Below are 27,584 nucleotides of genomic sequence, written 5' to 3'. Positions count from 1 at the left end.
GTCCGCCCAGTGCTCAGCGGCCTTGGGAGGGGCTGGCCAGGCGCCGGCGTGCTCCCCGTTTCCACAGCTGGATCACGGAGGACAGTACACGCCTGGGCTCGGCCACCGGACGGGTCCCAGGTGCTCTGGGCCTTGGTGGCCTCCCTCCCTGACAGCAGGCCTGCCCGTGTGTGTTGCATCTGTGCTCGCGGCACAGGAAGGCCCCTGGTGGCACCGTCGTCTCCCCCACCCCGCGCAGGGCCCCTGAGCATGGGAATGTGGGGAGGCTGGCCCCTGGGCTGACTGCAGGCGCACAGGCTCTGCTGATAGATGGGCTCATATCCCACTCAAATATGATGCCAGCAGTTTTTTTGTAGTTTGTCTTCCATTGCGGTAGTAAAGTTTTTAATTAGGAAAGCTAATGAGATCGATTAGTCATTAGAAGTGACCTCTGCACGGCAGGGCAGGGAGGGCTGTGTGTGTGGGCCTGATAACGCAGCGCCCGGGCCTCGTTGGCAATAAAGGCGCGAAGGGTTTGATTTGAGTGAAATGTGCCACAGGGAATACATCATGCGGAGAAAAAAAATTACAACCCTGGGAGCCTGTAATGAAGGGAATTAAACCCACATCCTATCTAAATAACATGATTATCTACACAAACCCTCCGCCAGCCGGGAGGAATGGCAGGCTGCTGCTGGGGCAGCCTTTCTAGCCACAGGGTCGGGGCATGGCCCAGGCGCCTGCACCACGGGGACAGTGCCTCTCGGCCTGTCTGTGCTGGCCACTCTACCTTTGTGCTGGAGCAGGGCCCTCGCTCCCTCCTGCCCCAGCTTCCTGGTGCCTGGGCGCCAAGCACGACTTCAGGACCCCCGCGCCTGTTGGGCACACCGCCCATCTCTCTCTCTGCGCTCGGCAGGGATGCCCTGGACGGTTCTCTCCTGGGGTCACTGTCATGAGCACTTGCACTGCCTGTGTCCATGCTGCCTGTGGAGGAGAGACAGGGACCAGGAGTGGCCTGCAGGCCACTGTGGGGGCAGAGCTTGGGCTGGTGTGCCCTCCCCTCCCCTCCTCTTCTCGGGACCATGGGGGGTGGAGGCCTAACGGATGGCAATGTGAAGGAACTGGCACCAGTTGGCCTTTTAAGAGGAGGTCTGCTTTATTACTTTGTGTTTTCCTAGAAATGGTAATCGGGTACTAGTAAGTAAAATGTAGTAAGTTCAGCAAAAAATTGACTTCGCAATAGGCCTATACTGTGCAGGAATGTATTACAAGTACTGCTGCCTGTTAACTTGAATGCAGAGTCCAGGCCTTTGGGCATGGGGGCTGGGGGCTTCCTGGAGGAGGTGGCAGTGTTGTGCATTTGGAGGAGGGGAGCAGAGTTGGGCCAGGCTCAGGGTTCCCTGTGCTCAGGAGGAAGGGGATGAGGGTGGTGAGGCAGCAGTGCCCCCAGGCAGGAATCTGGCTGCAGAGTCAGGGCTGTGTGGCTCAGGGGGGCGGGGGGGGGGGGGGCGCCACACATTCCGGAGCAGCAGGTGGTGGTTGCCCTGGGAGGCCCTTGAGCCGAGGTCAAGGGCTACAGGCAGGTGTGCTGTCCAGATGCAAGCAAGAGCTGCAGGAGCAGGAAGGCCGTGAGGTGAGCTTGGGGCTTGGGTGACTTAAAGGAAGTCTCTTAGTTGGGAACAAGCTGTTATTGATTTTCTTTGGTCTGTCCTTGCTTGTAAGACGTTGAGAATTCAATTCAGCAACATTTATTTACTGCCGTCCACTGTATGCTAGGCTCTCCCCTGTGTCCCAAGTGCATGTGGGGTGCCCGGAGCTAAAGATCTGCTCACTTTGGCCGCTCAGTAGGACCAGGTGTCCCTGGTGATGACATGTTGCCATTTGCTTTTGCTGAGCTTCTTCGTGCTCCCTGACCCCCCCGGAGCTGCTGTTTTGGAGAGAGGGAGAATGAAGGGGAGACAGAGAGAGAGACAGAGATACGTGGGGGAGGGGGGCCTGTCCTGTTGCTGGGCTGTCTGGCCCGGCCTCAGCTGCATGTGTCGTGGCTCCCTTTGGTGGGCAGCTGCTATGGGTCTCTGCTTCCAGTCTGGGGACCAGAGCTCTGCCCTGTTCCTAGCACTCTGTGGGCCTTGAAGCCCCATGTCCACCCCCTGACAGGTGCAATGGGCTTCCACATCCTCCTTGGTCTGGCAGCAGGGGTAGACCCTCTGGTCTGGGGGCACTCCGGAGGACTCTGAACCACGCTGTGTCCTGGTCTTACCATGTGGGTGGATGGGAGCCCCGGCAGAGTGTGGGAGGACACCTGAAGGGAGGGGCTCGTCTGACATCTGGACCAGGAGGCACGGTGCCAGTTACCAGCCAGCTACTGGCTGTGTGGGTGCAGTGGCGCCTACAGGGTCGGCTGGTCCTGCTTGCCCCCGGCTAGGTGTCCCCTAGGTACAGTGGGCTCTGGCAGGTTGGGCAAGCTTAGAGAGCTCTGTGGGCCAAGGTGCTAATTTGGGGGTCCGGCTGTGGGCGAGAAGTCTGTTGGGTCCAGGGCTCCGGAAGATGATTTTTAGATGCTGTCTGTAGATCCATAATAGCTCCTTGTTGGCAGGTAACGGGGAGGTTCCCAGTCCGGGTCGGGATTTGTAGGTGCTGGAAGGGTGCATCCTTGGGGCTCAGGGGAGCAGGTAGAGGTCACGGAGCCCTGGCTCGTGCTGTCAGAGGGGTGGAGTGGCTGGCACTGGGCAGTTAGCAGGGGGGTCTGTGGGTTTGGGTCCGCCGTGTGCCTGCCCCGCTCCCTCTCCTGGGCCATCCTGGACCCCGGGCACACTTCATCCAAAGGGTCACGGGCCCACCCTGGTGCTGATGCTTGGGCAGCGAAACCACGTGTGTTTTCCTGGTGGCCTCATGTGATGCACCCCCCGCCCACGGCCTGGCCGCCTGGTGGGTGTCTGGGTCAGTTCCTCGTGTGGGTGTCTCTGTGGGTGGGAGCCCTGGGAAACCACCCACTGCTGGGGTCCTGCTGGCAGCCTCCCTTCCGAGCAGAGCTCCTGGGTGCTGTGCAGGCAGGTTGGATGGAGGAGCCCGCAGGGAGCCTGGGTCCAGCGCCCATCCGAGAGGGGAGCTTCCGGAGAGGCTGCTGGCCGTGGGTGCGTCATGAGAGGCTTCAGCGCCTGCGTCCTGCACTGCGTTTGCTTTAATTATCTGGGCAGTTAGAGCTGTATATTATGAGAGCCGGGCAATTAGGTACATTCCTCGAAGCTGTGGAGAAATTGCCGGCTATCAAGTGGAAGGGAACTCGGGCAAAACAGATCCCTGTTAATTGCATGAAACATTCAGCAAGAATAAAAGCTGTGGCATTCATCACCCCGCAAGATGTTATGAAAACAGTGGTGATTAAATACATAAATCTGTGTGAGCATGTTGGGGGGTTGTCCGGAGAGGGAGGTGAGCACTCTGCACCCCTGGCCTCCCGGACCCTCCTGAGGTCCCCTCCTCGCTGCTCACGGGAAGCTCTGGGGACTGGGGCCAGCCCCGAGTCTGGGGGCTTTGATGCTGCCTGCAGAGGGGCGCCAGCCCGTGGTGCTGCTCTCGTCGGCTGGCCTGGGGTGGCTTGGCCGCTGCTTTCCCTGCCTCAGTCACTGTGCGTCCCCAGTGCCCTGCGTGTCCCTGGTGCCCCACGTCTCAGGACTCCAGGCCCGGGCCCAGCTCTCCTGCAGCCCTGGGGATGTGTGTGCACTGCGGGGGGAAGGCCTGGGGGAGGCGAGAGGAGGCCCTGCTGACCTCCACTGACCACCTCTGTGTGGGTTTTCTCTGCAGCATCCAGTCTGCACACCCTGCGGACCCCTTCCACCAGCAAAGTGATCAAGACCCGCTACCGCATCGTCAAGAAGACCCCAGTACCTCCTCTCAGCGCCCCCCAGTTTCCCCTATCCCTGCCCTCCTGGCGGGCACGGCGGCTCTCCCTGTCCAGGTAGGAGGTCACCGTCCAGGCTGCCACGGGCCCAGGGCTTGGTGCGGGCTGAGCTTGCCACATGGAAGTGCTGGGTCCAGTTTGGTGGCTGAGGAACAGGCTCATTTTTCTGTTCCGCAGTCTCTGCACCAGACATACAGCCAGCCTGTGTGGGCCGTGTGCACAGACACATGCGCCCCCCGCCGTTGTCAGGAAACCGTTAGCTGGCAGGAGACGGCCGAGGGGGCAGCCACCGTCCAGACCACTGAGGCCACGACGGGAGCTGCGCCCGGGCATCCTTCACGGAGAAACTTCTGGTTAGAGTCTGGGCTCTGAGCAGCCCTTTGGAAGCAGTGACATACTGATTGTTCAGGGAGGGAGATGAGACTATGGCCCTCTCCGTGCCACCCCCACGCAGGTCCCGCCTACACCCCCAGCTCTGCAGCCTTACTCCAGGCTGCTTCTGGCTGACAGCATGCAGGGTGGGGGCAAAAAGAAGGGGTTCTTTTCTGGGTGCCCTGGGCCCAGAAGTGGGAGGGCTATTTGGGGCAGCAGCATTAGGGGACTGAAGTTGGGGGCCCCTCTCATGAGCCTGCTCAGCCTCAGGGCCTCAGGAGACCCAGTGTGGGGGGTGTGGCCCCTTCCTTTGATGGGGTGGGGGAAGGGGTGACTGCTCTGGCTGGTGGGTGGGAACCAGGCAGTGGCAGACCCCCTCCCTCTGTCCTGTTGCCACCCCCTGGGAGCCTGCTTCCTGGGGGAGCAGTGTGGGAGCTCCTTCTTCCAGCGTAGGCCTTCGCCTGGCTGCAGTGGGCACTCTAGGGCATATAACTTCTGTCCAGAGGCTGTGGGGCCAGGGATCGTTGTGTTCCAAGGGCCTGGACCACCTCTAGTCCTGGGCAGAGGCCGTCCTGCTAGCCCACCATGAGCCCCCCCACCGACAGTGGCGGCCGGGCTCAGGGGCTGTGAAAGGTGGTGCCGCCCGCCGGCCAATGGCACGTGCACTGGGCGCCCAGCCCCCCAGGCAGGCAGCAGCACCCACTGCCCTCCTCCCTTACCACGGGGCTGCACTAAACGTGGCCCTGCGGCCGATTTTTCTGGAGGCAATAGCTGGAAGTATATTTTAAATTAATTTTACTGCACTTTTTGTAATATTTTTGTTTTAAATAGATTTATAAGTATCTTGGGGGCTATTTCTACAAATTTATGAAGATAATTTTCACTCTCTCGATAAGGTTAAATTTACACCTGCTATTTCCATATTAATTCACAGTGCTAAGTGGGTCTAATTTTCTTCCGTTCTCCTATCTAGTGAGCATGGCCTTTCCTAATGCAATTTCCCCCTCACTAAATCACTGTGATCGGGAGTCATGATCGAGCTAAATTAACTTAAATTAATTTACTTAATAAGAGCCCCAGATCATCGTGAATGAGGTTCAGATTTATTGATTCTTGCTCCTGCCTCCCCTCCTGCAGTCTGCATTTGGGCCCCACATCCAGCCCCGGCAAGGCCCCACCTCTCCTGGGGGTGTGGCTGGGGGCTGGGGGTAGCTTTTGTCTCAAGTGCCAAGGAAGCCCTGGGTTTGGGTTCAGCGAGGCCAGTGCTGAGCTTGCTGGGCCCTGGGGGGTCATCGAGCAGAGACAGGAACCAGGCCCTGTGGGGCGAGGGCTACTGGAGGGGGGGGGCTGGGTGCGCTCCCTAAGCAGTAGCCACTTGGTAACCAGCCAGAATGTCAGGCCCACTGGGGGAGAACAGCCCAGTCAGCGGCAGGACGGGGAATATGCCTTCGCCTCAGTGTGGGAGTTGAGGAGCAGGTGGGGACTGAGAGAGCCTTGTGGGTGGGTATGTGAGCTCTGACCCTGGGTCAGGTAGGTGGGGTGGGCTGTGAGGGGAGGCCAGCCTGGGTCTGTGGATGCTCTAGGCCAGGCCGAGGATGGACTGAGAATGGACAGGCCCAGACCCAGCTGCCAGCCCCGCATGACCACTGTTGCCCACAGGCTCCTCATCCCGGCGAAGACGGCACTGGGCCAGCTGCCTTGCCGTGAGGGCCATGGCTGTCCGGGTGCCCTGCAGAGGCCCACCTGGGGGTCTGGTGGGTGGGAGTAGTTAGGGAGTTGCCCTGGGTGGCTCTGTGCAGCCCTCTCCCAGGCCGTGCTGGGTGCCAGATGGCTCAGGTCCCATAGCCCTGGCTTGTGCTCGGTGGCTGCAGGCTCAGGCCAGGCCCCTGGGTGCCATAGGCCTTAGAGCTCTCACTGTGCATGCAGGCGTGGCTGAGCCCACCCTCAGGATGGCTGCATACTCGCTGAGCCGTGTGTGGAGGCTTTGCTCAGTGGGGTCTCCGTCTGCCCTGACCATTTTACCCCAGGCACAGAGCCCTAATACTTGGGGGGCCAGGCCCCTGGACTTGGTGGGCCTGCAGGCTAGGGTGTGGTGGGTGCTGAGGGCTGACTGGCTCAGGTCCTAGGAAATGTGTCTGCCGGGGGCTGGGCTTCCTTCGCCCAAGGTCACCTAGACCCTGGGGGGCTGCCTCCTCAGCAGAGTGGCCGTCCGCCAGCTGCCTGGCCTCGCTGTCGGCTGCCTGCACTTGGGTTTGGCTTGTCAAGGCAGCAGAAAGAGCCTGTCTCCAGGGCCGGCGGTCAGTCTGCTGCCCACCCACCTGCTTCCTTCAGCTCCCTCAGAGCTGGGGGCTGCCTGTGTGTGGTCAGTGGGTCCCAGGGAGGCTCTGGCCAACTGGCCTTGGCTGTGGCCTTGACCTCTGCCCTGTGCATCTGCAGGGTCTTCAACTTTTCCCTGGGCAGAAGGAGGGTTGGGCTGGTGCCTGGGCCCAGGCCAGCATGGATCAGGGCTGCAGTGGTGAGCAAGCCAGGCTTCTTGCCAGGTAGCTGGCCTGAGCGCAGGGACCGTGAGCCCTCCTTGGGCCTCCTGAACTGTACCCAGCTCAGAGGGGAACACCCCTGGGGGGTGTGGCAGACAGGCCCCAACAGTCCTAGAAGTTTCAGTCAGTGGTGTTGGGGGCTGGTAAACACAGGTGGGAAATAAGGCAGGTGACCCGATGGCCAAGAGCGCCAGTGTTGGCATGGGGTGGCCCCAGATCTCACCCTCCTGCAGACACTCACTGCAGGGAGGAGGCTGTGTGTGCGTGGAAACACTGCCTTCCTGGGGGAGTCTGCGGAGTGCCAGTGAGTAGCACATGCTGTGTGACCCTGGGCAAGCAGGAAGGCCAGGGCACAGGGCTCTCAGCCTTGGAGTCTCCAGGCATCCGGAGTGGGGCCAGCTCAGAGCCTGGCTCAGCACCGCCCTGCTGCTGATGGCCAGCGGCCTTGGCTAGTGCCTGCCCTCCCTGTCCCGAGGGATGACACCCCTCATTGTGGTGGGGGGATTGCCACACTTGATCCTGTGCCGCAAGGGGCCTGGCATGAGAATGACTGTGGAGGCAGCAGGGTCACTGCCACCTTTGTCCCTGGAGGATGGGACTGGGATCCATGACCCCCTCTCTGCCAGTGGGGTTGAGGAAAAGCAGGCCCCTCCGGGCAAGGACTCTTTTTTTTTTTTTTTAAGATTTTATTTATTTATCTGACAGAGATAAAGACAGCCAGTGAGAGGGGGAACACAAGCAGGGGGAGTGGGAGAGGAAGAAGCAGGCTCATAGCGGAGGAGCCTGATGTGGAGCTCGATCCCATAACGCTGGGATCACGCCCTGAGCCGAAGGCAGACGCTTAACCGCTGTGCCACCCAGGCGCCCCCTGGCAAGGACTCTTAACTGCATGGGGGGAGGCTGTGTCCGTGGTGCCAACTGCTACCCCCTGGCTGGCAGGCTTCTGGCCTCGGGCCGCCTGATCTCAGGGGCAGCGGCTGATGGCCCCAGAGGCTGCAGGCCACATCGGTTCGGGGCCCACAGGAGGCCGGGCCGGGCCCCTAGCGCCTTGTGCCACTGGTACCCAGAACTGGCCCCGGGGTGTGGGGTGCCTGGGGGGGCGGCAGAGGGTCCAGTGGGCGCCCTGGAGGGCTGAGGCTTGTGCTGAGCTAGGATTTAACATTTTTGTTCTCAGATTTGTGGATCTGCCTGTGCCCTCGGTGGCGGCTTCCAGCAAGGTCATTAATCTGAACTGAAGCTGAAATGTGACTTACATCCCTAAACTGCCCGTCACTTGTTTTCTCTTTCCAAATTCATTGGCTGCGAGCCGCGGAGTGACGGGAGCCGCCGCGCTTCAGGAGCTACGAACGGTGCCGTTGCAGGGGCTGCAGCGTGCGGGGCCGCCTTACTTTATTGTAGTGTGTGCTCGGGTCTGTGCGGTAAACCCGGAGTCATCTCCGGGTGCTTTCGCGAGGTTTGGGCTGCGATTTTGAAGGCTCCAATGTGCTTTTCCGAAGTGATGTCTCATTAAAGAGGAGTTCAGCCTGAGGATGGGCAGCATCCCTTTGGGTGCGGCTGTGGGGTCTCCCGTGCTCCCCTCACGCCCACCCCTGGGGTGTCGTGAACCAGCCGCAGCCCCGCTCTGCCATCCGCCTGCCCCGAGACCGGGCTTTCGGGCACAGCCCTCAAGCGAGGCGCGCTTAAGCAACAGACGAGTATCCTCTTCGTTCTGCAGGCCGGGCGTCTGAGGTCAGGGTGCCGGCGCAGCGGGCTCCTGTCTGGGCTGCGCAGAGCTGCTTTCTCACCGCGCCCTCGCGCTGCAGAGACAGCGCTCCGGTGTCTTTTCTCTTTTTGTAAGGGCACCAGTCCCATCGTGTGGACCCCATCTTCGTGACTGTCCAACCCTGAGCCCTTCCCAAAGGCCCACCTCCAGACACCATCCCATTGGGGTTAGGGTTTCAACAGAGGAATATGGGGGGCACAACATTTGATCCGTTCAGGGAGTGTCTGCTCATCCCCAGACCTTCCCTGACCAGGCCAGTGGAACTGGGGCTCCCGCAGCCTCCTGACCTGTCCCAAAGGCTGTGGCAGTAAGAGGAGCTCTGCGTGAGCCCTCACGTGAGGGGGCTGCCCCCTCCATGTCACGGCCACACCCCAGGCCCTGCTCTGTGTCTGGCGAGGGCCCTGCTTGGTGATGTGCTCATGGGCCCCTCCTGCTCAGCCCAGGCCAGGACCTGTGATGGGGCTAGTAGAGAGCCTGGTGCTAGGGAGCGGGGCTCCCCACAGATAGAGGGGTGACACCATCCTGTGCCAGGGGTCCACTTTGCCCAGAGTACTCCCCTCCCGGAAGGAGGCAAGCAGATAAGTGAAGCAGGTACCTCCACGAGGTGCTCAGTGCTAGGAAGGGTGGACGGGAGCTCAGGACACCCAGAGAAGGCCACTCTAGGGGTGGGACAGCTGTGGTCAGTGTGGGGCATGCTGCGAGGGCCTTTCTTGGGGGCCTGGGGAGGGAGCCCAGAATGTGTTGCTCAGAAGGCAGAGGCTGCCTGGAGGGTGGTATTGAAGTTGGGACCTGGAGCCCTGCTGCTGGGCTGGCAGGGGTGTGGGGATGCATCAGGGGGGCTACAGCCCTTGCCTGGCAAACCCCCTTCCCAGGCTGTGACCAGTGTGTTTGGGCCCAGGGCATGTGCTGTGGCCAACCTTGATCTTGACCTGGCTGGCATGTTCCTGGAGGTGCCCGCCTGCCCCCTGCCTTCCCTCTGACATGGAGCCTGGGAAGCCATTCACCGTGCCCGGCTCCACCTACCCCCATGCCCCCAGCTGCCCCGTGAGGGCAGCCTCTGTCCCAACAGCTTGAGAAGGGTTCCAGGCCAGGCACGGCTCCCACTGTCCATGAATGTGCTGAGTGACTGTGGCCAATGCAGCAGGATTTTGAGTGGGTTCTGTTACAAACAAAACTGTCCACTTCAGGTGAAGAGAGCTGTCCGGCTGCTTTCACATGGGAGCCAGCTGGGGCATGGGTGTGGGATGCACACTCCAGGCCTGGCCTGCTCTGTGCAGCGGGCCGTCGGGGCTGTCCTGATTTTCTGTCAGATGCAGGGAAGGCCTGGCCTGGGTGCTTCTGGGGCTCTGCCCTGCTGGGTACGCCCGTGGAAGGGAGAGCGCTTTTTCCAAAGGGTAAGAGCAGCTCGGGAGGAGCCCCCGCTGTGTGCTGCAGGGACTGCTCTCTGCCCCACACGGGCCCTTCCTTGCTGGACTGAGGTGTGGGTATGTGCCTGCGTGTGGCTATCTGGGCTACATGTGTGTGACCCCCAGGAATGGCCTGTCCTGTGGGCCCTGGGCAGGGGCTGCTGCCCACTTTTCTGCTTGACGGTGACTGGAGAGCCCACAGGCCCCTGACCCTCTCCAGCCAGGGAGGATAGGGTGGGGGCATCACCATCCACATCTGGGGTTCCTAGTACTGATGGGGATGGCCAGGCCTGTGTGAGGTGGGGAGCTGCTCCAGGGTCCGAGGGGGGCACCTAGGGCTGAGCCTGGCAGGGTGACCTGCACCACACCAGCCCTCCTGGCCCCTGTTGCTCACCTCTGTGTCCGCAGTCCCCTCAGAGGGCAGTAGGGAGAGTGAGGTGAGAGCCACCCACCTGGTGTGGGCCACACGGGTGGCTTGTTGACGTCCAGGTCAGGAGCTCTGATTACACAGTGATCAGGGGTTCCTGACCACACCGATGGGCTTCTAGGCCCTGCGTGCTGTGGGAGATGGGCCTCGACCCAGGCTGGAACTAGGGGTGGTTTGAGGCCTGGCTCTGAACCGGGTGGTACCTGAGCGGTCTCTCTCCCTGGTTCCTGGGTGTTGAAGTACAGGCCAGTCCCTTGCAGGATGGGGAAGGCCCCCAGGCCGGTGGCTCAGGCAGCTCCTTCTCTGGCCACAATCTGAGGTCTTTGGAGGCTGCCCAGGTCAGGGCCCTGCCTGTCTGGAAGCTGTGGCCCAGGAGGGGACAGACCCTGAGTGGGCAGTCGCAGAGCTGTCCCGGAGCCAGAGTGCTGAGACGTCTAGCAGGCCTGGGAGGTGTGCATCTCGCCCAGGCCTGGCTGTAATGGATGGGAGGTGGCCAGGCCTGGGCAGCGGCGGGGGGGGGTCTCCCCTTGGTGGAGGAAATGGCACGCACAGCATGAAGCCTGAGCAGAGGCAAAGCAGGTCTGTCTCTGGCCAGCCTGGCAGACGCTGTGGCTCAGCTGCGCCTTGCCTGAGGCACATGGGCTCTGTGGCTGGTGGCTGGGTTAGTTTCTTCCGTTTAGTTTTTCTTGGTAACTTCGTTTCGATATACTTTTGTATGTAGGGAAGAGTTGCAAGAATTGTATTCCTCACCCAGTTCGCCGACTCCTTATACTTTGTCCCATCTGCTGTATCATTCCCCTCTCCCTTTGTATATGATCGTTTGTGTGGAAACTGGAGACATGATGCCCCTTTACCGGCCCCTGGAGTGTGGTCCCCAGAGTAGGGAGTGCTGCCTGGCAGCGGAGCTGGCTGTGCACTCCCACGGCATTTGGGGGTTGCGTTTTTTCAGAGTCATGGAGTCTGGAAACGGCCCTCAGCCTTGCTCCGTCTTTCGTGACCCTGATGATTTGGAGAACGGGGGCCAGGTGCTTCATACAGCCGCCCCTGGGCTTGGAGGCCTCCGTGTGTGTGGAGACTCCGATTCACCATTTCAGCAGGAACGCCGTGGAAGTGCTGGGCGGCCCCTTCCTGCGGCCTGGGGACCCTGGCGTCTGGCTGCCTGGTGGTGGTGTGAGCCCGAGCACCTGGCTGACGGCCCGGGCTGGTCACTCCAGGTGGTTGTGGAGAGGCCTGTCGACCCTGTGCAGAGCACCGCCTTCTTTACTGGGCCTCGCCCACGCCTTCTAGACCCTTCGTGATTTCTTTTCTTTTTTTTTTTTTTAAAGATTTTATTTATTTATTTGACAGAGATAGAGACAGCCAGCGAGAGAGGGAACACAAGCAGGGGGAGTGGGAGGGGAAGAAGCAGGCTCATAGCGGAGGAGCCTGATGTGGGGCTCGATCCCAGAACGCGGGGATCACGCCCTGAGCCGAAGGCTTAACCACTGTGCCCCCCAGGCGCCCCCCCTTCATGATTTCTGACCCTTTCTCCTTTTGTATTGGCTGGAGGGTGTCCTGCTGGGAACCACTGTCCCTTATCCCCCATTGCTTTGTACATTCGTTTATTTATTTCTAACAGTGCGGACTCTAGATTCTTCCTTTATCTGGTAGGCTATAATCTGTTTTCATCGCGGTTCACTTTGACCTTCCGTTTGTGCCACACGGCCTGGGGGCCCCCTTTGAGCGGCCCGGGTCCTTTCCACGTGGCTCCCTTGTGGCTTCTGGAATTTTCCCTCTCCCCCAGCTCGGAGCCAGCCACCTGTCTGCAGAGCCTGGCTCCCGGTAGTGCAGTGGCTCTCGGCAGCTCTCAGTCCCCCACCGCTGAGGTTCTCATGGCCCTGGGGTGACAGGGGTGCGTGGAAGGCGAGTCCCAACGGGGGCTGTGCATCTCTGCTTCCAGCCTCTCTTGAGTCTGAGTCTTTGCGTCCACGCACACAGCTCTCTCTGGGTTGGAGCCCTGGAATGCCTGCCCATACCGCCGGTTCTAGCTCAGCGCCGCTGCTCCCTTCTGCTTCCCCTGGGGCGTACTTGGGACTCTTCCCGACCGACCGGTGACACATGGTCCCTCATCCTCAGTCTCTGCAGTTACTAGAGCTCCACGTGTGTTTACAGTTCTTTTTTAGGTAAAATTTAGACCCGATGAGATGGATGAATCCAAACGTACGCTGGCTCTTTGAGTTTTGACAAGTGCATGCACCTGTGTGGCTTGGCCCGCCGTCGTGCTCAGGACGTTCGGCCGCGCAGAGCGCTCTCGCGCTGTCCCCGTCACCGGCCCACACCCAGGGTGCCTGTCTGACAGCCTGCCCCACGGGTCCGCGGGGCGTGACCCGGAGCAGCGCGCCCCTCGTGTGCCTTGGCTGCCCGCCTCTCCCGTGCGGCTCGGCCCCGTGGCTCCCGCACGCCTTGTGCACCGGCACTTCACCTTTTACTGCCGAGTGTCCTCTGGGGTCTGTCCCGCACTCGTTTACTGGCTCTCCTGTCGGTGGGCGTGCGGGTTAGTCCCGCTCTGGAGAACCGTGGGTGAAGGCTGCTGACTGTTCCCGCCCGGCCCTGTGGAGGCCAGTGTCCTCACCCCGGTGTGCGCCCAGGAGGGGGGCTGCGGGGACACGAGAAGGTGCGTGTCTGACTTCTTCCCAGAGCGGGGGTGCCCTTTCTGTCCCCATTATGGCGCTTGATGTTAGGGTCTTTCCAATTTTCCTGTTTTCCGTGTGGTGGCATCTCGTCGTGGTTTAATCTACGTTTCCCCGACTGGCCGTGACTGCCGACTGCCAGTCTCAGCCCCTTGTGCAGAGGGCAGAGTTTAGGACACCCCCCCTCCCTGGGGGACTCTATCCTGGCTCTGGTCTCTGTCAGCACTGCTGTGCCCCCATCCCAGAAGTGCCCCCAGGAACCCTGTAGGCTGTGGTGTCCCTGGGGGACCTGGAGCTCCCCGGGGGAAAGCCTGGCCTTTCTAGGCCTCTGTGGTCCTGTGCAGGGCAGCATGGGCTCCTGCTTTGTGCTTTCTGACAGGGCACATTTGCTGGACCCCTCCTCCACCTTCACTCACATACGTCCCTTGCTGGCCCCTGGCCCTGGCCTGGTTAGAGAACAGCCTTTCCTCCACCCATGGGGGACACCCATCGGCTACTGCCTGTCCTGTCCCCTTGCTGGGTCAAGAAATGAGAGCAGGAAGTGGGCCTGGGGGTGACAGAGAGGGTGGTCGCCAACTTGGAGGTGAAGCTCCTCTGGGCCTCCATGCTGATGGGCCCCACCCAGGCAGGGTTCTGGGGGAGAGCCCGTGGGGGTGACCCCCGGGCCCCACCTGCTTCCCCATGTAATGCTGAAGCAGGTCTCCTCCGGCAGGTTTTTTAGAATTTTATTTTATGAGAACAGGCGGTTACGGCTCCCCAAGTGCTGTAAAAGTTAATGTGATGGCCTCCCTGCGCCTCTGCTCATTTTTATAATTTTTTATTTTATGAAACAGGACAGGGAGCTTAGTGACTTATTACTATTCATTTCGTTTCAATGCAGTAAATATTGATTCAGTTGGGGGTTTTCAATTTAAACCACTCGGCGATTATATAAAATATTACTGGCCTCTGAAATTATGCTTACCGATCCCTTCGGCTGCTCATTAAGAAAGGAGTGCAATTGTAGGTCCCTTTGCCTTCATCATTCTAATAAATGGGCTGAGGTGCGTTTCTGCTCGGGAGGCGCCACAGAAACTGCTGGCGGGGGCCTGACAGCAAGGATGCAACTCTTAATTTGGAAGTCAGTTCAAAGCACGCCTGCCTTATTTATTTATTTCTGTGTCTGTTTGAAGCAAGGCCTTTCAGCTGTCAGCAGCCCCGTGGCAGCAGGGCTGAGCATGTCCTCCTGAGGTCGGAGCACCTGCCTGAGCTCCTTGGTGGGGAGGGGAGTGTGGGGAGGAGCCAGGGCTTGGGTGGGGACGTGGGCCTTGACCCCTCACCCCCTCGATGGAAGGTAAGGGAGGGGGACCAACCTTGCCACGGCCCCGTCGGCCCCGATGAACACTGTCAGAGACACCTGATCTCCCTCTGGAACCTCATCCAGAAGAGGTGGGCCTTTTCCAGGTGATGCTAGTGCCCAGCCCCTCGCTAGCAGAGCTGGGCCTGGGATGCAGACCCTGAGGAGTGAGGAGAGGGTCCCTGGGTGGGGGGTCTGGCTGGAACACAGGCTGAGATGGGCCCTGCTGCCTTCCTGCCATCTGCGCTCATGGTCAAACACCTGCCCAGTGTCGGGTGGCACATGGAAGCCCCCTCTGGCATCAGGCCCTCAGGACCCCAGCAACAGTCCAGCTGGTCCCTCTGGGTCCAGGGTCTGTTCACACATTTGGTCCCTGTCCCCACCTGTGTGGACACCTCTAGGACGGCCCCATGAAATGATGGAGGATAGTGAGAGGGTCAGGAGTGGGGGTGCGGGGCCTCCAGGGGAGGCTGCGCTTGGCTGGGCCACCAGAGTGCCACGTAGCCCCTGTGCTCCCGGGCAGGGGTGCACCGCAGCCACACTCCCAGCTGCTTCCTCCTTGGCGCTCCCACACATGGGCACTGGCCTCAGTTGGAGGATGTTGGCATGGGGGGGTACAGGTGTCTGGGATGGGGGGCCAGGATGGGGCTGAACTGCCATCTCCCTGTCAGTCTGAGCCTCTGGCCCATCCTCCTTATTGATCACATGGCCCCTGTGACAGTTGCCCCCCTGCCCCCTGCCCATATGGTGTTTGTGTCACTGCTTCCTCCCTGGCTATGGGGACTGCTGGCATCTGGCCTGGGGTAACGGGCATTGTAGCCAGAGTATTTGTGGTGAGACGGTGTCAGAGGTGGCAGCCAGGCTCTGTCTGTGAATGGCATGGGATGGGAGGGGCCCCAGGACAGGCCTGATGCTGAGGCCCTCGTGGGAAGGGAGGGGGCAGACATTAGAGCCTCCTCCCCTTCTTTGCTCCGTCTCAGGCTGGGATCTGCCCATCATGTTGGGCTGGTCACCTCCCTCTCTGGGCCCATGGGGAGCTGGTCCCTGGTATCTCTGTCCCAGAGGTAATGCTGCTAGGTAGGAGACCCTCGTGGGGTCAGAGCCACAAGTGGGAAGGCCTGGGAAGTCCAGTGTGCTGTGCCATGAATCCCTTCTGGGAAGGTCTCTGGCCCTGCCAGCCTCATGTCTGTGGCTGTGTCTCTGACCTGCTAGCTTCTGGCTGCTCTGTTTATTGTCTGCTCTTCCTCTGTCACTGCCTCCACTGTCTGTGTCCTTCCCATTGCTGCTCTCTTTGTCCCTGTTTCTCCACGGACGTGTGTGTCCCCCTGTCTTGCTCCCATTGCCTCGTGCTCTTTGTCTTTTGATGTGGGGCACGGCATCCTGGCACTGTGGGCATGCCGTGGGTTCCAGGAACAGGATTCCCTCCTTTGCCAGGAAGCCAGGACAAGTGGGTACCCTGGGCTGTTGGATCTCTGTTTTGCACACGGACTTTGCGGTGGCTGTGAGGCGGGTTCCAGCCCCTCTGGCATCCTTCCTGCCTCCCCGTTGCTGTACCAGCCCTGATGGGCCTGACTCTCCCCGACCACCTCCCATTCCTGACGTGCGCAGGCCCTGGGCCATATGCCCCTGGACGGCCGTGCTGGCTGGCTTGCTCCCCCTCGCCTGAGCCAGCCTGTCTCGCCTGCTCTGGTGCCATGTCTTGATCCATATGACATACAGATGGCTTCTCTGCCCTTTGGGAGTTGGCTTGAGTGGCAGAGGCCTGCCAGGCAGCTTTCAGGCCAGCCCACCGGGGGAAGCAGTGGGAAAGGGGCCAGGCAGGCAGGCGTCTTGCCCAGGCCTCACCCGTGGGGGCAAACCCCGAGGGGGACAAGACCCTGTGAGAGCTGCCACCGCTGCGACAAAACCACAAGCCATGGTGTGGCCTCCTGGGGGCCGGTGGCTCACAGAGGAAGAGACCCATCGGCCAGGGCTGGAGTTTCAGGACAGAATGAGAGAGAGTGTCCCTTTGGTTTGCTGGACGGAAGCTTCATTCTGTAAATAGCAGGACCGTTAGGAAGGAAGCCTCAGAAGGTCCTGTTAAGTTTCTCCCCATGGAACCCTGGGAAGATGACCCTTAGGCTGTGCCTGGGCCCCCTGGCTGCCACACCTGGCCAGCACCGAGGGCTCTCCTGTGACAGCACCGGTGACCCCTGGTGTCCCTGGAGACAAGGAGCAGAGGAAGCTGAAAATACTGCCTCTGACAGGAAGAAATAAAACGTCCTTGTCACCCAGCAGTACCTAGGTGCCTTACACAATCAAACAGCATTTTAAATACCACTTTTATCCTGGTTTTAGAGGGAGTAGTAAAGCATCGCTCAGATAATCAATATCATATTTAACTCTTTGCATATATCAACCTTTCAGCCTGCTCTTACCCCAAAACATGATTCCCCTCTCAGGGCTGGGCCAGGGACCTCTGAAGGCTGGTGAGGGAGACGTTGCTCTGAGGGTTTCGGGAGCCTCACGGCTGCTGAGGACCGTGGCTAAAGAGCCCCTGCAAGCAAGTGCTCGCTCAGGCCCCACTTTGTGGTACCAGCATCCACCCTGCCCTGTGTCATGGGCAGGTTCTCTGGGCCGGGGCATCCAGAGAGATGGGCCTTGGGACAGGTGTCTTTGCCCTGCCGTGATCCTGGCAGTGAGCCTTAGCCCCCTGCTGCCTACCTTCTTTCTGTACTCACCTCTCTCCCCCAACTGTGTGGCCCTCCATGAGCCCCTCCTAACTGGGGCCTTCCCTCACCCTTAGCTCTTCACCCTTTGCCCTTCGGGGCTCTGACCAGGGTCAGAGCTGCTGAGCCAGGCTGTAGCCCATCCAGTGCTAGGGCCCGTCCACCTCCTCCATCTCTCGCCTGGTACCTTCCAAGGCTGCCAGAGGGCCCCTGCGCCACTTCATGTGCAGACTGGGGACAGTTCAGGAATCTTTTGTTTTAAATGTTATGTCTTGAATGGGTGGGCGCTGCAGTTGCAGAGACCTCCTTGTGTTGGGGACAGGCCCAGTAACCCCTGCCCGCAGGGTTGCCGCCGTGGCCGGGGGGCATACCAACCCCAGCTTCCACTGAGCCTGGCTCTTCGGGGCCCCTCTCCCCTATCCGAGAGCCAGCAGGCAGGTGCAAAGTGGTTTGATTTTCCTGTGACTTTCCTCCAAGTCAGCAAGGTTTCCCCGGCTGCCCCGCCCACTCCCCAGAGTAAGGAGCCCTGGTTTAATTTGCGGTTAGATGTCTGTTAAGATTGCGTCCACTTCCCAAGTCAGCACTTAATTGGCAAGGCACTTGATTTAACAGCGTGGGAGCCTCCACCGGAAAAATGGCTTGAATAAATCACCGCCTGACGCCAGAAAATAGATATAATCTCAGCATTAACTACATTAATAGTAGCAGGAGCCGAATTAAGAAAGCCATAAAGCATAGGCGGGGGAGCATAAATTATGGCCCGAGCTCTGTCCCCTAGGCGTGCCTCTGGCCTGGGGGCGGGGCGGGCGGAGAGGCGGTCCAGTCCCGGCCCCGCCCCACCCGCCCTGCCCCGCCCTCTCCCCCGCCCGCCCCGCCCAGCCCGGCTCCCCCGCTCCTGGGCCTGCTCCCCCCGTCCGCCGTGCTCCCCTGTCGGAGTCTGACGCGTTGGGCGCCTGGCACAGAACACCCCTCCGCCCCCACTCACACCCCTCCGCCCCCACTCACCCCACCCCTGGCTCCTACCCTCGGGCCTGGCTTTGCCTGCGTACGTGCTACTGGGCGCTGGCCAGGGTGCTAGAGCGAGTCAGGACACGAGTGTTGGAGCAGGGAGTGCGCTCGCCTCCCACCCCCTCACCCCCCCACCCCCCCACCCGCCTTTGCCTTCTCCCCCTCCCTGCTGCGGGCCGCGGACTGGAAGGCTTCTTGGAGGAGGCAGACACAACTTGATCACCAGTTCGTACCCCTCAGGCCTGGCAGTTGAAAGTCGCCTCTTCATTGTTGCTGTTCTGTCTTCTCCAGTTCTGGCTGCCGGGGCAGTGGGGGCGGTGTGCCCTGGGTCTCCCCCACCCTTCTCAGGGGGAGTCCCGGCTGCCACAGACGTTTCCACACTTTAGTGGAGGAGGATGCTATCCAGTTTTAATTTTGGTTTTATTCATATTGTTAAGTTCAACATTTTTTATGTTTACTGTTCATTTGCCTCCGGCCTGTTTCTTACAAGTTTGCAAGACTTGTAGGTATTCAGGGGGTCACCCTCTGTTTTCTCAGAGATGATCATTGTTTCTCAGTTTGAGTATTGCCTTCCAGTTTTGTTTATGAGGCTTTTTAGCAGATCTTTTTGCTCTTCTGTGTACTTAGATCTGTCAGTGTCTGAAGACTTAGTGTCTTGATTTGTTCGCAACAGCCTCCCCACCCCAAGGTTATAGGAGTTCAGTTATATTTTCTTCTAGTGCTGTGGTTTCAAGTTGTACATTTAAAACTTTAATCTACCTGGAATTTATTTGGGGTTATGGTGTAAGATGTAAGTTCAAAGTTCATCTTGTTTAATAGTTATCTGGTTGTCTCAAGCCCACTTATTAACTATCAGGCTTTTTCCATTATTTAAAAATGTCGCCTTTATCACGTACAAATGCTTGTTCCCGAACTTGGCTTTTTGCACAGATCTTCCTCTCTGATTTTCCCTTTGTGAAACGTTTGTAGTTTGTATCTTTGGTGGTCAGTTCTGTGGACTTTTCATCCTGCGTACCCACCCCCCAGGTCGGGCAGGGGGTGCGCACTTCCTGCCCGAGCTCCAGGTCTCTCTCGCGCCCCTCCCAGCACCCCACCTCATCCCACTGATGACCACTGCTCTGGCCTTTCTCAGTCTGGATGGGCTCTGCCTTGAGGCTCTCAGTGGACGGAATCATACGGGAGGTACTGTTTGGTGTCTAACTTCATTTGCTCACCATTTGTTACATGAATCGTCCGAACAGACTCATGGGCCGCGGCCCTGACCCCTGTGCGGCTGTGCACGGAGAAGGGGCCTTTGTAGAAGTGGTCAAGGTTAAATGAAGTCACTGGGGTGGGGCCCTAATCTGATAGGATTGGAGTCCTTATAAGTAGAGGAAGAGACCAGAGCTCTCTGTCAGCGTACGGGAAGTCCCATGTGAGGACACAGGGAGAAGGTGAGCACCTGCAAGCCAGGAAAGACACATGCTGGCACCTTGACCTTGGACTTCTGGCCCCCAGAACCATACGAAAATCGGCTTCTGTTGTGTAAGCTGTCCCGTCTGTGGTGCTGGCCATCAGCCCAAGCTGACTGAGACCCTGTTGTTCCCCGGGTCCAGGTGCGCCACTGTGGCTAGCGGTGGTGTGTTCTTTTCCCTCCAGGTGTGTGGACATGCCACAGTTTAGTCACTGTGCTTGATGACGCGTTGATGGCATAGTTCTAGTCTTTGCTGCTCCCTTGTCTTGTTGGGCATGTCGCCGACTGACTCAGAGCCCTGGTTTCTGTGGACTTGCTCCGGCAGAGGTGTGGGGTGCCGTGCTGCGGTAGGTAAGGACGGTGCCCTCCCGCTGTGGCTGTCCTCTCCCGCACTCCCTCAGCGGGAGGGCACGTCAGCCTCCTGTGGCCTCGGCAGCACGTGCTGTTCTCTTGTCTTCCCCCTGTAACCATGCCGTGGGAGTGAACTGGCGTCTCACCCAAACCTTCTTTATAGAGGGGGAGCCAGGGCAAGGAGGGGCAGAGGGAGAGGGAGGGTCTCCAGCAGACTTCACGCCCAATGTGGAGCTACTGCAGGGGTCAGAATCAGGACCCTGAGATCACCACCTGCGCTGAAACCAAGAGTCGGACGCTCAACCGACTGAGCCACCCAGGCACCCCAGAGCCATTTATTGAAATGAGCACTCGGCCCTGCCAGTGTCCAGGGACTGGAGGCAGTGCTGTCTCTGGACTCTGTGTCCTTACTGCTGACGGACGTGCCTTCATCTCTCACAAGCATATGTTCTTCCAGGTGAACGTTAGAAACACTGGCTCAGTTTCTCAGCCTTCCCCAGCTGGTCGGCCTCCAGACCAGCCAGCTGATCTTACTCTTCTGCCCCGCCCGCTGCAGGGGGCCTGGCCGGCCGCTGGGCTCCCTCAATATGGAATTCGTGCTGCCTTTGTCCTTACGTCCCAGCCAGGTGTAGCTGGGGTCTTGGAAGGCTGTCGACTCTGCTGTATTTTCATCTTGCAGTTAGCCGCCTGTTCACTTTCCGACGCTTGGGAGCTTTCACTGTTGAGCTCGTGGGCCTTTTCCTGATGTTTGTGTGCCGTCTGCATGGCTCACTGAGGACCCCAGCCCCTTTCCAGGGGAGCCGGGCCTCACTAGCAGTGTGAGCGCCTTTGCAAGGTGGTGATGGGGGCCACCGGGCTCTTCCCTCCCCTCACTTCATGAGTCTCCTTAGGTGGCCCTGATGCATGGGGTCCCCGATGGCCAGGGCTCGTGGCATTCTGTGTGGCTCTTGTTATGTTTTCACTTTGTGACATGCCCGTGGTGTGAGCTGCGCTCCTGTGACCTTCAGCTCGGCTGTGTCCAGATGCTAGGGCCCCTTCCTGACATGTGCATGGGGGTCACCAGAGGGGCGGTGGTGACTCCTGTGGGAGAGCTGGGGGTGGGGAGGGCATGCCGTTGCAGGCGGAAGGAGGCCATGGTGCTGGAAGTGAGGGGCACCGCACAGATGAAGCTGGAGAGGGGGGGTGCAGGTAGCTAGGGCCCTCTGCCCCGGAACAGAGAGGGAGGGCGGAGTGGCACGGTGGGGCCAGGCCCAGGGCCGGCCCCTCAGCTCGGAGCACGGAGTGTGAGGGTGGAGGCCCTGAGCTGGGTTACCACGCAGGCAAGAGGAGGCCTTGTGAGGGAGGGTGAGGCACCTGCTGCCAGAGGCCAGGACGTCCGGGCTGGTCAATGGGGCCTGGTCCGTGGGGCTTGATCATACCTGTCCCTCGGGGGAGTGTGGCAGGCGTGGGCTGCCAGGGCTCAGCCGGGGCACTCTCCGGCCTGGGTTCCTGCATCCCTGGTGATGCAGGTCAGAGCCACAGACACCAGAGTCTCCTGCGGGGAAGGCACAGGAAAGGGGTCGCTGTGTGGACAGTGTGCAGGCAGCAGGGGTGTTGAGGAGGTCCAGCCCAGCCAGCTCCCGCCAGGGACACAGGCTGGAGGTGGAGGCCGTCTTGGCAGGTCCAGCTTTGAGGGAGCCTGGGGAAGTGTCCCCAGGGTTCAGACGTGCAGAGCTCTGGGTCTGGGGGCTTGGGGGGATATGGAAGGAGGGTAGAGGTTCACCTTGGTTTGAATGTCCCTGTGGGTGTCCTCAGTCCTGGGCTGTTGTCAGGAGGGTGGTGGACAAGATGGGCCATGTGGCTTACACAGGGCTCCCTTGGGGGCTCTCAACCAAGGAGCCATGAGCCAGGTGGGGTCTTGACCCCCCAAGTCTTCCCAGAGAATGCTAAGCAGGAGCTACAATGGATGTGCTGCGGCCTGAGTTCTGCCCCTCTGTTGGCTTGTCCCTTGCATGGAGTTCTGGGGGCAAGGGCCGTTTCAGGGCTGGAGGAATGTTCAGCCGGGACTCGATGTGCATAGTGAACAGGGTGAAGGGGGCAGGTTGGGGGAGGGGGGGCAAGAGGAGACAGAGGGAGGGAGGGAGGGAGAAAGAGGAGAGACACAGAAGGAGCAGGTAGAGAGAGACCTGGGGCGTGGGCAGGAGGGAAACAGAGGAAGGGCCAGCCCTGCCCCTCATCAGCTGTCACGGGCCAAGGCAGTGCTGGGCTGACAACCCAGCCCGGAGGGTGACACCCGGGCGCAGAGGCTGGAGCGCCCTGCCAGGGCCACGCAGCCTAGTGCCCGCCCTCTACCCCTCGCGAGCTGGACGCTGTGCTGCACGGTGGGGCCGCTGCGGCCCGGTACTACGTGGTTTTTGCAGCTAACATACAGAACACCAATAGCCGCAGCTGAAATGGATTTTTAAAAGTGTCATTTTATGGAGAATTTTACTTTCCATCTTGTTGTTTATTAGGCTCTTAAAGGGAAAGCTTGTAATGCATCCATTGATCGAAATACCAATTGAATAGATGTGCGCACATAAAACAGTCCCAGCCCCGCATAATGGGGCCGCGGCATTTGTAATGGGGACGGCACAATTAGTGTTGCCCGCCAGCATGCTGGCTCGCCAGGGGCGCCCTGAATCACTTCTGCTCATTCCTGGGGGGCCACGGGACAGGGGGTCCCTCACGATGCAACAACAGCCTCTGTGCTGAAGCCTTTGGGTGACCCTCCAGGTCAGCCCAGGAGCCGGGGAGTCAGTCCCCCCCCCCCCAGGACCATGGTCAGGTGCTCAGCCTTCACTGTGGGCCAGCCCCTGTCCAGGCACATCCTGTCCCTGCTGTAAGCCCACCCCTAGGTCACACAGCCCCCCAGGCCTCCGCTCCCACCCAGGCCCGTAGCCCCTCATCTGCTACCAGATGTGCCCTGGAAGGCCGAGCCGTGGGCTGCCCTGGCACCAGGTGGCCTGGGAACGTGTGGCCAGCATCCAGAGCCAGCTGCAGGGTGGACGGCCCCAGCCAGGCATGGAGCCCCAGCCCTGACTCATTGGGAGCCTGGGGTCCTTGGAGCTGGCTGTGTGTGTGTGGAGGAGGGTCTGAGGAGGGCAGGTAGCCACAGGCGTCATGATGCCAGTGCCGTGCACTAGGTCCCTGGCCGCTGAGCCCTGTTTCTGACACCCTTACCTTAGGCCGGCCCTTTGGCCATCCTCTCCCCTCCTGCCCTGCTGGTCCTGCATGGGCCCCTCCCCCCAGAGCTCTCCCCACAGACTGCCCAGCATCACCAGCCCCCCGCCCCCTGCACCGGCTCCAAGCTGGGTCTTGCTCTGGGGGCAGAATGGGCATGGGCTGGGGGGGCCGGGCCCCTTGCACGCATGTAGGGGCGCACTCACACCCTCCGAGCGGAGCTGAGGTGGCGCCCGTCAGCGTTTCCGTGGAAAGCCCACTTAAGCACTTTGCAGCCTGTCACGGTGGCGGCTGAGCCTGACCTACTTGGGATTCGCTGTGCAGAGCCGCCTCCCCCGGGCACTCTGCTTCTGCTGACGGCGCACTCCCTGCTCGCCTCGAAGCTTCACAGAACCGTGCTCCATTTCCTGAAAAATGCTTCCCCGCTTGTTTTCTCTGCTCCCCAGCCAGCTTGCCCACCTCCTGCACTGTCACCACAGGCTTGCATGGACTGACCTAGAGGCTGCTGGGTCCTCGGCCATGCACTGCCCCTGCCCCATACACCGGGGGTTGGAGGTCAAGCTCTGGCCAGGAGCCTGGCTGAGCCCCTCTGCCCTCCACCCATGACCTCTGCCCTCCACCTCCCCCACCTCTGCCTGCCCAGCCCTGGACAGTGGCCGCGGCCTCCCTGCCTCAGTTCACCCACCCACCGTGCTCACGCCCGACGGTCTTTCCGACGGTCCGGGCTCCCGTGTGCTTCCTCCAGCAGCACGGCCTGTGTGTTCAGGCCCCTTTGTTCCCAGAGAGCCTCTGCTGCCTGGTCTCCTTGCCCGTTGTACGTGTCCTCTCTGCATCTGTCACCTGACCTGAACCCCAAGAGGACCAGCGTGTGGGTCCCCAGGCAGCACCCAGCCCCCCTCCTGCTGCCCGTTCTCCCGGCACATGTTCACACAGCCCCCCACAGCAGCGTGGCTCCCGGGTCAAGGGCACTGCGGTGAGCCGCCCCAGGTGCTCCGGGCGCATTACTACACGGTGCCAGGCTGGGGGCCTGTGACAGCGAGCTGTCGGGGGGTCAGGGAAGGCTTCCCGAGGATGTGACGTCTGAGTTTGGTCTCAGGGGTGACCCTGATAACGGGCGTTGGGTGTGCATGGCAGAGGCCCGTGCAAGGCCGAGCAGGGCACACACCACACTCACATAGTCCACAGTGCTTTCCAGGAAGCAGAACTGCCCAGTGTGGCTGGAGTCCTGGCTGGTGGGGGCGCGTGTGGGGACAGTGGCCCATGAGGGCCTGACAGCCCAGCCTGCGGGGTCTCCTGACAGAGCTCCCCACGAGGAGAGTCGGGGCCGCTGCAGGGTGTCAGCAGAATGGGGACAGAACCTGGTCAAACATGCTGTTTTCAAACCAGCTGGTGGGATGGGGTGCAGGGACCCCACGAGGGAGCTGGAAATCAGGGTGGGGGGCCCCCCAGCCTGCATCTCGGAGCGAGAGAGTGGGCCAGCTTTGGTGAGGTAGGTTTCCTTGCTGACTCTGGTCACTGGCTGAGGGTCCCAGGGAGGGGAGGGGTCTGTGTGAAAGGTGGGGAGCAGACTGTGGGCACATCCAGGGTCCAGGAGCCCTCCCTGAGGGGTAGGGAAGAACCCACCAGCAAAAACGCCTCTGGGTGCCTGGCAAGTTCCTGCCAGCGACTTCTTTGGTCCTGCACATAGATCTGTGCCCAGCCTTCGTGTGGCCCCTTGGCCTAGCCCTGTCCCCAGGAGGAGGGTCTGTCCCACCCTCTCTGGGTCCACGTGGCCTGGGATGGGCTGCCTTAGGGCCACGTATGCTGTGCTGTGTCCTCAGGAAAACCTGAGGACTGAGTGAGTCCGAGTGGGGGCTGGGGTCCGCTCAGTTCCAGTGTGGCTGTGCAGGGCAGCCTGAGGCCGTATTTGTTGAAAGGTGCCGTTGGACCTGGTGAGGAGGCCTGGGCATCTGGACACCGCTCCCAGTTTCGGACTTGCCCTACCCAGGGCCTCCCAGAGGTTGGAGCCACCTCGCTTACCCCTCGTCTATTACACCTGAGTCTGCTCTTGATCAGGAGTGAACCACTCCCTGGGCCGTCACCTGACGTGGCCCAGGCAGGCTGCCCATCCTCACCTGCGGGTCTGGGGTGCAGAGAGCAACACCCACCACGGGGCCTCAGGAGGGGCTGCTGTTTGTCAGCTCCTGCGACCAGGGTGGGCACGGTGCTTTTGCTCTCAGGTGCACCTGTGTTTGGGAGCTGATCTGCCTGCCGGGCCTCTCGTTCACACCCATGCCCCTGCTGCCAGGCTGTGTAGCCGACGACGCCTGGGGTGGGCCCTTCGCACCCTGTAGCCTGAGAAGCAGACCCAGTGGGCAGGGGCACCCTGTGTACAGTGTTGGAGGCTGTGGACCTGCCGTGGGCAGTGGCCACGGGATGCTCGCAGAGGAGAGAGTATGGGTGTCCAGGGTTGGCCCTCAAAGCCCTTGGAGGGCGGGGGAGCCCCAGCAGACTGGGTGAGCGGGCCCTGCAGGCCGGCAGGGCACACACCACACATATCCCTGGCTTCTCAAGGAAAGCCTCCCTTGGTCTGGCCCAGACCCTGACGACCCCTCCTCTTGGGCGCCTTTGCCCTAGGACCGTCAGCACCCGGCATGGCAGAGCACCTTGCCGCCTCGACGGCCGCGGGCTGGTACTCGCCAGCTGCTCCCCAGGCCCAGACCCATGGACAGCTTTTCTTTTTAAACCTACTTTTGTGGTGTGTGTGTCTGTCTCCCCATTACCACTGCTATTCATTTAAAATGTTATCTCCCCCCACCCGTTCTTCTTGCCCCCCGGGGGGGGGGGGTGAGGGGGCCCAGCCCTCACCCTGGTGTAGTCAAGGTTATGGTGATAAATCCTGGGGCATTGTCACTTCTATTCGGAGTAAATTGGCTGCCCGCTTTCGGGCTGAAGGAAAGATAATTTGCTGTAGTATTTCAAATGGATTAGAAATGGATTTGAAGGGAAAGTTCATGCCTCCCATTACAAAGGCGAGAAAGAAGACTATCTTAAGGCACGGTTCCCTCCCTGGCCTTCATTATCCACGCTTAATACCTTTCCTATTTTCCAGCGTTAATGAAATTTCCTGGCGGCGTGGGCCTGCCGGACGGATGGGAGAAGCCTTTAGATCGGAGGCTCCTGTTGTAGAAAAGGAATTACAGGGCCCTCGCCGCGAGGGCAGGAGCGCTCTCCGGGTCCTTGGCCCGGCTATTATCTCATTAATTTTATCCCCTCTTCTCAATACAGTTGGTTTCCAAAGCCTGTCCTCTCCATTAGGGTAACAATTTACCGGAGTGCCGTGACACCTATGGCACTGAAAAGCTACAAGGCAGCCCCTGGCCCGCCTGGCGCCCGCCTGGCCACAGGTCCCGAGTCAGGGAGCGGGCCCCTCAGGGGTGAGGGAAGGGCAGAGATGGTCTGTGCAGCTGCAGGCTGGGGTCGCTTTCCCTGGGCAGGTGGGCCCTTCTGCAGCCCTGGCTAGCCCTCCCCAAGTTCTGTGGGTATGTCCACCTCCTCCAAATAGCCCCGCAGCACCGCTGGGGGCCACAGCCCCACACCCTCGGACACGCAGGGTCCCTCGGGCATGCGTGTGTGCAGAGGCCGTAAACACTGGGCCAGGGCGTGAGAACAGGAGAGCTGCTAGGCCTCGAAACTGCTCCCGTTCCCCCCCCCCCCAGGGGCCAACAATCATCCTGTAATGGCCCTGAAACCCAGGGGGTGGTTTTTGGTGGGAGAGGGGGACAGATCTTTCAGTCCTGTTCTTCCATAAAAATAACTGTGGCGATAATCAACAACATGCAGGGAAAGAGGTGTCGCCTGAAATACGCCTCTTGGCCAAAACTGTAAATCATGAAAGGTGCTTCTCCGAAGAAGGGCATAGGGTATGTCTGGCCCTAGTGCCTAGTCTGGGAGCCAGGAGGGCATCCCTGGGGCTCGCTCTTCAGGGCGCACTGGTAACAGCCCCAGGCTGAGGCTCCTCACCGCACGGAGCTGTGGGATGGGCCTGGACGGGACCACCCTTGGGGCCAGAACATACTCTATGCTGAAGCTCCTAGCTCCTCCTGCACCGAGATCCTGTCTGCCTCCACGTCCACAGGTCCCTCTCTGGGCTCGGCCACCTCTTGCAGCTTCAGCTGTGTGGCTCCCCTGGGAGTGGTGGTCTGTCCCTGTCTGGCCTCAGCCAGCGGCACGTGCCCACGGGTGAGTTTCCTCACCCCTCGGAGGGCTGGGTTTCTGGGGATGTGGGGTCCTGAGACGCTGGGCCGAGGTGGGTAGGTGGGGCGGAGGTCTGGTTGCCCACCTGCCCCTCATGCTTTGTTTCGTTCTGTGGCGCAGATGGGGGGATGGGTAGGGGTGGTGGCCCAGGAGGGAAGGGTCCATGCCCCAAGGGAAGAGGCAGCGAAGAGTGGTGTCCTTGGTCCTGTAAGCGGCTGCTGCATCTTCTCACTGCAGG

At 60.4% G+C, this 27,584-nt stretch overlaps 1 protein-coding gene across 3 annotated transcripts in view; it reads left to right on the top strand.

Annotated features, from left to right (window-relative positions):
* The window catches only part of ZC3H3 (zinc finger CCCH-type containing 3), an 89,193-nt gene that overhangs the window by 31,306 nt on the left and 30,303 nt on the right, over window positions 1-27,584 (top strand). For all 3 annotated transcript variants that reach the window (XM_026488907.4, XM_048212459.2, XM_057307999.1), the window contains exon 4: window positions 3,784-3,937. In XM_026488907.4, the coding sequence (XP_026344692.2) occupies window positions 3,784-3,937 (154 nt within the window). The remainder of the gene's footprint in view (window positions 1-3,783; window positions 3,938-27,584) is intronic.

Source organism: Ursus arctos, unplaced genomic scaffold (genome assembly GCF_023065955.2).
Source record: "Ursus arctos isolate Adak ecotype North America unplaced genomic scaffold, UrsArc2.0 scaffold_6, whole genome shotgun sequence".
Classification (NCBI taxonomy): domain Eukaryota; kingdom Metazoa; phylum Chordata; class Mammalia; order Carnivora; family Ursidae; genus Ursus; species Ursus arctos.
This window is presented reverse-complemented; position numbering and strand designations above follow the sequence as displayed.